Source organism: Lates calcarifer, linkage group LG6 (assembly GCF_001640805.2).
Source record: "Lates calcarifer isolate ASB-BC8 linkage group LG6, TLL_Latcal_v3, whole genome shotgun sequence".
Classification (NCBI taxonomy): domain Eukaryota; kingdom Metazoa; phylum Chordata; class Actinopteri; family Centropomidae; genus Lates; species Lates calcarifer.
In genome coordinates, this window is record NC_066838.1 from 4,948,601 (window position 1) to 4,960,743 (window position 12,143).

General features: G+C 40.2%; 1 protein-coding gene across 1 annotated transcript in view; it reads right to left on the reverse strand.

Moving 5' to 3' along the window:
* Nucleotides 1–12,143, reverse strand: part of LOC108882663 (plexin-A1-like) — a 244,460-nt gene that overhangs the window by 80,561 nt on the left and 151,756 nt on the right. The window contains 1 exon segment of the mRNA XM_018675321.2: nt 979–1,179. Coding sequence (XP_018530837.1) covers nt 979–1,179 — 201 coding nt within the window.

Sequence of the window (12,143 nt, forward strand, 5' to 3'; positions counted from 1 at the left end):
TACCTTTCCAAAACACAAAAGAACTGTAGGAGCCATCATCACGATGTGGAAATCAACTTCGATAATGTGCCCCAGAACTATTTTATGTGTCACCATCCAACATCAGAGGCAGAACGACTTCCAGTATCACAAAGCTAAAGCTCAATCTTTCCCTTTGTGGGGAGAAAGTGGGTGACAGGGCAGAGTTCAAAAACAGCAAGTGGCCGCAAATCACTGATGTGTTCTGAGCCCAGTGGTAATGCGGCAGTCAGCTAAATGACCTGGAGCCCCCGACAAGTGTGTGACAGGCTGAAGAAAAGGCAGCTGGCGAAGCTGCCAAAGCCACACACTGGCTCCTGCTGCCTTTTAACTGCGAGGACCTGCTATTGGACCTATCACCATGAGTGAGTGCTGTGGTATGAGGCTCGCATGTTAATCATATGTCTCGTTAAATAAGTCATAATTGGTGTCGTTAAAATGCCTCCCCTCCGTCTCATGCCCTGATTGGAGCTGAGGAAATTAACATTGCTGAAATGGTTGCTCCCTATTAGTGGGGACAGTTTGACTGAGGGCTAAGAGGCAGGAATGAGGAGTGGGAATGAAGAGAGAGCAGCTTCGCGACAGTCACTCTCTTTGGCCACATGTCTCAGTTTCAAGTCTTTGCCACACCGGTCTATTACTGCTGCTTTCTCTGTCTCACAGCTAACCAGCCTTAAGCTTCCTAATGGTTAAACCTGTATGGCTGTCCTGAATGAAGCACCTGCAAACAGATTAAACAGCTGGGGTTGGTAAGAGTGTAGTGAGATAGTTGATTAGGACTGGCTGAGATGGTAATCAGTCAATAAACAAGCCCCTTAGCCAATATACTAACACACCATATCATAATCCATATCAGGTCAACAGGCATTACAGGGGATGTCACCTCTGTAAATTTTTAGAATTTAACTGCAAAGTTTGTGTGCATATGAATGTGTGTGTACTTGTGTTTTTTAGTCTTACCGTGGTCTTCTGACACTGTATGCTGGTGCTGTTGAACCTCAGAGCTGGGACACTGTGCGTGTTGTCCTGGATATGGAAGATACACTCATAGTTCCTCTGCCCAGACTGAGGCTGGGGCAGGTTCTGGGCCAGCAGCGTGATCGGCCTCATAACTCCAGCAGGGATATAGATCTGGGTGGAGGGCAAGATCTGAGGACACTCCTGGAAATGAGAAAAATAAGAATAAAGAAATTGAGTCGTGACTGGAAAAGAAAGAAGGAGCTCTCAGTGGGATGCAGATTAGGATGGACAGAATGTTCTGGACGTGCTGCTGGAGAGATGGAAGATTTTATACCTTCTCCAATGATAGAAAAAGTCCAGACCCAATACTCTCTAGATAAATTAAAAGGTTGATTTTTTCTGAATGACATACAACTATTGTGAATTAGAAATGAGCCAAATGCATTTTGGTATCATGACCTTGCAGAATTCCCTTGTGTCCATAATTATGAATCTTTTTCTTTTTCTTCCTACGAGCAGCCAACCATGTAAGATGTTGTTCCAGATGAATTTCAGCCTCCTTTGTTCCCATGGGTGAAAATCCTTGAAGAATCAAGCAGCCTATTACCTCCATTTACACATTATCCACACTCTTGAGGATCAACTCTTGTCCTATTTATATTGAATGTGGCAGTTACTTGTCAAAATGAGTACAAGTCATTTTAGAATCAACCCCTTCCCCATATTAACAAGGCTGTTATGATTTTAGGCATGTTTTTGCCTAAAGAATACACCAAGGGCCATTCTAATTCTTTCAGTGTGGATGAAAATGAGAGTCTTAAGGCAATGTCTCTCAGGAACATGGACAGTGTTAATTCTACCATGCTGTACTGTAAAACAGCGTCAGTCTCAGGATTAAAGAGGGAGATGACTCAAGAGTCAGCGCTTCCATTCAGCATCTCCTGGCAATGCTCTTCAATCAATAAAAAAGTGGCTTGAACAGAAGCTTTATGCCATATTAACTGGAGCTAAACAATTGAAATGTTTTTTTAAAGCCCTAAATTAATCAAAGGACAATATGCAGCTGTCAGCTGGAATCCATGCTACATCATCAGCTTATGCTCTAGAATTAATTTGTATTTCAAACTGTGTTTTTAACAGATTCAATAAATAAGATTCAATTACATTGGTACTACATTATTTACCTCTACTGCTTATTTTTTCTCAGTATGTTGACTTCAGATTAAAAAAACAGTCACAACCAGCTCCCAGGGCTTTCTTGATTTACCTGCTAACTGTTTTATGATGCTCTAGATACTTTTTGTGGAAAATCCTTATTAACATCAAGTCTGACTAAAAGGCTGAGACTTCTAAAGACATATTCTGCAGCATAAATGGATATAAAGAGCCTCTGCAATATCATAAAGTCTGTAATTACCACTGAACTAGTTATATACACTAATGTGCATTTGATGTTCATCTGGAGATGCGGTAAACAATCATAAAGGCCATACAAATACCAAACTAGAACTTATAAATTAAGCCATATTCCACTTTAAGCACCATTAAGCAAACTATAATTTTCCTATTAGGATTGGATATCTGCAATGATAAATCAGTGGGAACTGCATTCTATTTAATCAGGAATGAATACCTAAAGTTAGCCACATACTCTGCAGAGTGATCTCTATATGAGTTTGCTCTGTGCTGAGGTACTGTCTAATGGAGCATCAGTAATGACTTGCAGATTGGCCTGGGAATGGCACAGAGTATGTGGAGGGGAGAGAGAGGTTTGGACATAATGGCACCCAGAGACACCTCTACTCTCTTCACTATTATACAGATTGCTCCCACAGCAGGAGGTGATCACATTGATGCCATATGGGGAGCTGCAGGGTGGAATGGCAAACTTATATGTCCCAAGGAGCTCAAGTTTATTCTAAATCTATAATTCCACACATATAGTTCAAAAAGGAGATGGCATGTAACATGAAAAGAGACAAAAAAGTAGATAAAGTAGACACAAAAAAAAACACATATACTTTCTAATACAATCTGAGATAGAGGCTGAAAGCCATTATCAATTTTATAATGAAAATCTGAATATAATCATGTTTTATCAATAAGTTCCATAGGAAAGAACTGAGACAGAGAAGAGATTAAATCAATGCCAGTGACCAGAGTGAAGCAGATTGTCAATTAGTGAGGCTGACAGTTAAAGTTTTAAGTATTCACAGATGGTGACAGACTGCTAATGAACTGCTTCTAGCCACTAATAAAATGGAAAACAAGAATAAAAAAAGCCCAGACAGGAAAAGGGAAAGTGTGTGTGCGAGTGACTAGATGTCACCCTGCTACTATCTAGTCTGAAGTAGCAGTCATTGTTAATGTTGGAATGACCAGGCCCAAGCATCTGTTCCAATTGTGGCATGGAATTCCTGACTGGCTGCCACACACACACACACAGACACTGTGAGACCTTTCCACATCTGTGCCGCCACTGTGCTGCACATTCTGGTCCCTATTGCTTCAGCAACACACACGCACGCACGCACGCACGCATGCACACACACACACACACACACACACTTTCTCTTACAGTCTGTTCCCTATTACTGATGCATCAGTCAGGATAAAAAGCACAGCAACACATCCCTCTGAGGAACATGATAACACACACACACACACATACACAAAGGCATCCCCCACACAGGGCCTACGTACAATACAAAGACTCATATAGGGAAAAGAGAAGGAAACACACACACACACAAACACAAAAGACGGGAGGGGAGTGAACAAAAGATTCAGGAGCAGAGGATTGTGGGAGCAGTTTCATTAGGAGTGGTGACAGGTGTCAGAGCTGAGTCTGCATCAGATAGTGGAGCAGTTCTACACAATGCGTCACAACAATCTCTTTACCTGGGGGATTCCTCTAATCCCTCATGTTCACTCTTCTCTTTTCTTTGTTCTTCTCACTCACACATGATCTTTTTGATGTTCTCTGTATGTTTATTCTTCTCTTTCTCGCTTCCATTACCGCCTTGCTTTACCACCTTTTCTTCTGTCCATACATAACAGTTAAACTGAGTGTGCATCCTCTTTTCTGGAAATATCTTGGATTTACACATTTCCACACCAGGAGAGATTTTCAGTACAACCAGTCTCCTACTGGTAGCCACTGGAAAATATTCTACACCCAAAGGAGTGCCTTGTTGAGATATAAATTTACTGCAGTGTAAGTCAGGGATGAACAGTGATGCAGAGGATGAGTTATAATAAACCACTGGATAAGAAAGAGGTGAGGAGAGGTGAAGCGAAAAGGAAGGAGGGGAGGAGACGAGGAGGAGAGGCAAGGTCTTGGGAGCCATACACTTGTTTATTAAAGTGGGGGATGAGAGTCTAGGAGGTCAAGTTCCCAACAGAGCGAGGCAGAGGTGGAGCGCTGCAACATGGGAGTCATAGACACCACTTATATCTATCCAAACTATTTTCCACATGGGCAATACACACACACACACACACATAAACTGTTACATCTAGATACATATACCCAAAATGCACATAATACAGTATATACATCAAGCCAAACACATGCACATTCATCCCCACACAAGAAGAAATACTGCTACACACACACACACACACACACACACACACACACACACACACACACACACACCGATCTGAAGCTAAATCTTGCCCTCTGGCTCTGTGCAGTAAGCTAGTGCACTCTTAGGCCTGTGGAGTGTTGTACAGTAGCCTTAGGGCCAAATACACAGAAACTGTGATCAAAGGTGGGAAGGTAAGCCTTCAGAAAAAAATTAGTTTGAATTTGCCTTCCAAACTACCAATATAAAACATCCATCTGTGTCAGTGGCTTCTGGCATCTGTAGGCCTATACAGTCCGCCTTGTGCAGAACCCCTAGGCTACATTTTTGGGAACAGATATATTCTCTTATTTATATGGCAGCCATTCTGAGCTGGAAAACTGGAGACTCATCAACATACATTATTATTAACACATTAACCATATATACCTATGTTAACTAAGAATTTTTTCCCCTTTGTTTTATGGAAGTGAAAGGTCGTTTGAGATTCAGCTCTTGGATGGTCAAGATGATTTAAATCTGTAAACTGCCATTAAAAACAACAAACAAAAAAGGTTTTAGATGAAACAGTTGCAAACTGTGATCCACGCAGTAAATGTTGGTTCCTGAGGCATGGAAGTAGTGATGTCATGTCACATGACCGACGTCTACATCATGACTGCATGAGCAGTCTGTATCATGCTCATGGCAGAAGCGGTGACTCTGATGCCCTGTGTTTGTATCTGTCAATCTCACCAAGAACATGGTGCAAATATGCAATTTTTTTGCAATAAGAAGTTCCTAGGGATGATGCTAACTTTAGGCAGATGGCCGCCCACCCTGAGTCTGGTTCTGCTCGAGGTTTCTGCCTCTTAAAGGAAGTTTTTCCTTGCCACAGTCGCCTAGTTTCTCTCTGTAAAATTTATATGCTCTATATGTACAGTGCCTCGAGATAACTTCTGTTGTGAATTGGCGCTATTTAAATAAAATTTGACTTATGAGCAATTTTTGTACATGTGAATTAAGTTAATGGTTAGATATATTGTTAGTGATGTTATTGGTGGTTTACTACAAGTGATAAAATAACTTTGTGTATTAATTATCTTTAAGTCCTTCCACTCGATCATGTTGCAGCTCTGATGTTTGAAATATTATTTTCTATTCAATACAATTACAAACATTTCTAAATATGAACACATTCATCTGCAAATATCCTTTGTCCCTAATGATTATGGTTATTATACATGTAGTGGAATCTAAACACACACCATTGATAGTGGTGACTGACTATAAATTATCAAAGCATTGTAAACATGACTGTGTATTACTCAGTAAATAAATGACTTCTGTATACTATTGCAATGACCCAGAAATCCACATACAAGCACCCCATAGAGATAATATCAGAATCACAGAGGAGAGGACAACAAAAATTCTTTAAGTATCAGATGTAGCTACTTTACATGAGCATAATAATTTGGAATCATATGAGGTCAGCAAAGTCAAGCAACAACAATAAAAGTGCTACAAAACAAAGTTGCAAGCATGATCAAGTGTGATGCAGACTGGCCGCACACTCATGGTGTATACTATGGTTGGAACATGATGTTTTAAGAATAGAAGACCTTGTGCAGGCTGTCACAACATGAGACAGAGTGAAAGAATAAGAAAGACACATTATACTTAAATGCAAAGGCAGGAGTATGATGTTTATGAAGTTTAATTATCCTAATGCTTTGGAGGTTTTATGTGTGGGATGAAAGAAAAAAAAAGACATTTACTTAATTTATATCTAGCTCTGCTACACCTAAAGTCATCATATTATCTGTTTACTATCTTCCCCTCACTTCTAATTACTTTCTATCACGATGGAGACATCACATCCACGCTGATGTCAGAGATGAGTCGAGAGCCCTGATTGGCTGCCGGCTGTCACCCATGAGGCCACCTCACTGAGGCACTGACAACCTCCGAGTATGATGGATGAGGGAGCCTGTGTGTGTTTGTCTATGTGTGTGAGAGTCAAGGGGGTCACCACAGTGTAGAGGGTCCCCATGGATTAGCGTTACAGTTCAATGAACCATTTCAGAAAGTAGGGGGCAAGACCCCATCGACCAGTGTTACACACACACACACACACACACACACACACACAGAAAGAAGGAAAGAAAGAAAGAAAAGGACTTGATATGATGACCACATCTCCCAGGAGAGAGAGGAAGAGTCATCTGTTGAGCAATGTCTCAGTTTCAGACATTAATATAGTTATACCCTTAGAGAATAGGTCTAACAGAAACACTCACACACATGGACCAGAGGATACCACAATAATGTGCAATGGTTCATGCTAGTAATCCCAATAGATCTCTCCATTCAATGCACACACGGACAAATCATACAGCTGTAGATAGATAGATAGATAGATAGATAGATAGATAGATAGATAGATAGATAGATAGATAGACAGATAGATAGAGAGAGAAAGAAATATTTCCCCCTATTCAGACACATCTATTTAGACACATGTTTTTCTTCCACTCTTCATTGATGTCTTGATGTCTGTCTCTCCCTACAGCAAATGAGGACAAGTCAAGTTAAGTCAGCCTATACATCACAACATCCAGCTATTTCAGCTACAGTCAGAGCACATACAATAAGACACCCTCCTCAGAGCTTGTCTGTGCACTGAATGCTGTAAATCTCTTTATGTAAAAACCAAAGAAAAAGAGGTCAGACAGAGGCCAGACATAAACTGATATCCATCAGCGCAGCAGCTGGGCCATGCTACGATAGTCTTGTGGGCCTTGTTGCTACAGAAAAATAATGTTTGATATGTGGATTGTGTACAGCTCATGGACAATCTGGTTTACTATGTACATGAATACTGCAGCACTGTTGTTCCTTTGTCATCAGTGTAGGACTACTTGGCCTTTTCAACCTTTTTTTTACAAAGACCCACTGGATAAAGCTCTCTCTTGTCCAGCTATGGTTCAAAACCAGGTTACTTGGAGTAATGCACTGTCCTTCACAACACTGTTAACAAACCACAAACTATAAGCCATGTTTTATTCTTTTTTTCTCTTTTGGCATCACTGGTAAGCAGGTGTCAGAGATTGTTATTGTGGAAACATGGCTCTTAGTTCTGAGTTAGCCTGGGAGTAGGGTGACAACCCTTTATGTTTTAAGGGATATCTACACTTTCAAACAGCTAGAGGCCTTGCTTCCATCATATTTTAAAAACGCAGCAGAGGAGTGAGGGACCAACAACAGTAGGAGATGTGGCCTCGTGGCAACGCTGTGTGTGACATGGAGGGTCAGGAGACAGGAGGGACTGACTGACCACCACTCAGTGTAGCATGGACAGAATTGGAGCTAACCAGCCATGAGAAGCTTCTGTCAGATTTTCCTTCTCTCTGCTGGAAAGACAGAGTCTGGCAGAGCTTTGACAGTCACAGTAGCACATTTATGGTCGTTTGACAGAGTCACTGTGTGGGTAAGTCATGAGCTAGCAGCTCTACTGCAAGACTGTGTGTGTCTGTGGAGGAGTGTCAGTATGTAGCTGTAGCCCTGCCGTTTATCGCAGTTAATGTTACTGTTTGTCAGCCATAAATATCATGTTAAGCCCTGAATGCAGCACAGTTATCAGTGTGCCCATATGTTGTGTTTACCGCTACTGCGGAGGAATAAATCAGACCAGCAGCTATGTGTCAGCAACATTAGCTAGAGTTCTGCTCTTTATATTTGACACAGTGGCTGCTATCACAGTCAGAGGGATCAATGTACAAAATAGACCTATTTCATCAAGTGAGGGAGGGACCAGAGGATTCAGCTCCAGGCAGACTAGATAAATTTGAGAAGAAAAAGACATTTTTACACACAATTAGAATTTTGTTAGAAACTGCCTGTATCAACATCATATACCAACAAAACTCCCTGTGAATACACTGCAAACCAGTCATTGTGAAACCTGCCCCAGGGTGTGATGAAACCCTATAACCTAGCACCTACAACAGGGGGAATATGCTATCTGAGCCAGGTCTGCATTTGTTGAATATATATATAATATATAAAAGACTTCTACTCCATTGACTGTACATAGCTCTTCATCACACATGTCTTCATTAGAATAGCAGTGCCCTGTGTGGATTATCTCTGATGACCAAGTGTGATTGTGTGTCTATCTGATGCTATCAGGTCTGGATGGTCAAAGAGGAGGATGTAGCTGATAAGCATCAGCTAGTGGATCGATAGGAGCCTCTAAAAATACGCAGTCTGTTTGTGAGTGTGTGTATGAGGGTGACACAGAAGATACATGACAGATAACGAGAAGGTATTCAGAATGGCCTCACTAAATACAACCTTCTGTTCTCAGTTTTTTTCAGGCCACAAGATCAAAATTTGATGAATTTTGTTTCATCTTGTGAGTAGAAAATGACAAAGTGCTCCTTGTCATGTGGGAACCAACCAAAAGCAGAATCTCAACCCATTTTAGACCATGACCCAGTGAATAATAAGAGATTTCTGTGACCCACCTAAGAATCAGCCAACCTTTCAAGGTCAGTATAAAAGTCCATGATTAATGCACTGACTTCCCCATCATGTGCCAGTATTAGTCTTGGGACTATACAAAATGAGCTTTTTGGTCCCGAAGGTCCTAGGTCAGGATAGTTTAAGCAATACACAACACAACCAACTTCACAACAAAAGACACAGCACAGTATCTAGTATGCAAATTCACTGGGGCCAAAAACTTTTGAAAGCGATCGCTTCTCTTTGCGAGACCTGTTTCATCTTTTATTCTAGATTTGTGACTCATCCCCTGTGCTTCATTTTGACGAGAAAACTTTTCATCTATTTTGCTCAAATGAACCGAGTTCCTCAGTCGTAGTCTCAGGTGGAAGGAGGGCAGGCACCACATCGCACCAGTAGGAGTTCTTCTGTTCAATAAAAGACACTTTGAACTGTGTTAGAAGCCTTTTGGAGTGTCCACCCACTCTTGCAGCCCTTTACTATTGGGGATATGGAGCGAGATGGGTGAAGCAGTAAAAATAAAACACAGAAAGAGTTTGTACTGCTATGAACAGAGCTGCTGATACTTAAATAAATGTATGAACATAAGCAATGCTTTGACTTCATTACAGCTTAATCAGAAGTCACAAAATTAAGCCAAGTTACACTTTGAAAACTTTGTATTACTCTCATCACTTTTACAGGTCATTACCTTTTCACTCTGATACGCAGCTTCATTAAAAACAAAACCAACATAGGAATGTAGCAGACAATAGAACTATGCACTATGAACTATACAGCATGTCTTAAACAGGGATCTTTTGCACTTGTATGAAGCCTTATTGATAAAAAATCGGCTTACATATAGTGAAGAGCAATGGACATCCTCCACTTACAATATCTGTATTATCTTAATCATGCACTCAAAAAAGAATCAGTTTGAGCAGAAGAAAAACTTATGAAGAATGATTATGCTTAACTTAACTTGAACTTAGGTGTGACTGTATTTCCAAGACCAATGATGGTTTCTATGTATATGTAGGTTTTCTCCCAGTAATATTCAGCATTTTTCTGTAGCCTCTGAGCTACTTTTGCTCCTGTCTGGTGGATCTGTCAAAAGTGAAACCAATGATATTAAACCTTAATACTAGTACACACTAATGTGTGTCCATGGCATTAGGAATCAAAACCAAACGGTGAGGTCCTCTTACATCAGCCTGTACTGTATTGTTGTATTGCTTCTTTATACTTAAAGGCATCTGGTATCATCAAGTAGCAAAAGGACTACACCAACATTTCATATCAAGGGGTACTCTAGCCATTTAGTGTTGCACATCAGGAGAGTCAGGGACCTCATGAGAGATGGATAAAAACATAGTAGTCAAAGAATCAAAGGCTAAAATAGCTAAATTCTTAGTCCCTAGTAGAAGTCAAGCTCCAAAAACAATGGAGTCTATTTTTATAATGCAACTGAGACTCAAAACTGTACATGCCATGTTTTCAACCCCACTATATTTATTTTGGTTTTTAATATCTTCAATATATGAATCTAAGGAATAAAAATAATTATTTGATATGACCAAATCCTCTCTGTTAGTATAAAACAATGGACTGAAGAACATTTGACACACCAGTTAATTCCCCTCATTCTCCTCCTCAGTGCACCATTTAGCAGTTTGATGGCCATTACCTTTATCCACTGAGACAGTGAGCACCATCAAAACTCTTTCAAAACTAATTTCCCACATATGATTACTCATGTGCCTTCAGAGTAACAGTGGAATAAGGTTTATTAATCCTTTGTCTGGAGGGAGAAGTGGGGTCAGATTGAAAAAAACAACACAGAAGGAGTCATTTCGATTGACAACACAGGTGACAGACTGCTCTAACTTGATATTTTCATACATTCATCAGGCTCAGTTCATTAGAAATATTACATTTGCCCTCTTGTACATATACCAATGGAATAAGCCAGGAATGGAAGCCAGGAATAAGGCAATGAAGAACGTTGTTAAATAAAAAGTGGCTTTGAATCCTCTGTGACTTAATCATTAGTGACATTTGAATATTTCCCATTTATGTTCTGCAGACAAAAGTAAGTTCTGTAACTCTAAGGTAATCATAAATGATTTTCAGCAGCTGAGCTTTAGGAAAGAAGAAAGTAGGGCAGATAGCATTAAACTAAATGACATGGAATTATTGAGTAGATGATAAGGAAACACGAGGCAGGGTGGTGTCACGACCCCCAAGTATCCTTTCATCTCCTGAATGGTTAAACATCTCTTGCATCCTCCTCCCACTCCTCCATCCTTCTCCTCCTTTCATCAACCTGCTCTTTTCTCCCCTTCTATTCACTCGTCTGTTCATTTAGCTCTATCTTATACTGATATCTTCTCATTACTCTACTTCTTTTACCAGCCTGACTCTTACTCCCTTTGTGTGGTATTTATTTCCTCTCCCTACACATTTTCTGCACCTTCCTCTTTTGTCTCTTATATTCCTTCTACAGTATATCACATCTTCCCCCACTCCCATCTTATAGTTTTTTCTCCTGTCCCAATTTTTTAAAATCTTGTTTGACCAAAGCCTTAGTTAAGTATGCAAAATAAAAACAACATGTTTAATCACTCCTAATTTCACCAAGCTTGTTGACTAGTTGGCCTTGAGCAATTTGGACAAATGCACCGTCCAATCTGAAATCTTTCAACCATAATGAGACAATTAAAATGAGCTTCCTGACACAAACCTAATTAGAGGCATTTTATTGTGACCTCTGACCTGCCACTGGAGAGAGAAGAAAGCTAATAATACATCAAGCCACAGTCTAGCGATATCTCCTCTGTCTACAGTGTTTTTTTGTGGATATTCTACAACTTTCAGAGGCATTACCAGAGGTCAGTGTATTTGATTTGTATGCATTTTATTATGTATTGTTATGGAACTGACAGGGCCAGGAAAATTTGTTAAAGGGAAACCTGCATGATGGACAGTGCAGTCATAGTTTTACAAACTATTATTTTTTGAGAAAGGCATTTTTTTTTCAGAATATTTTTTCTGTGCAGTGTGCATATACTTTCATAAATGAGG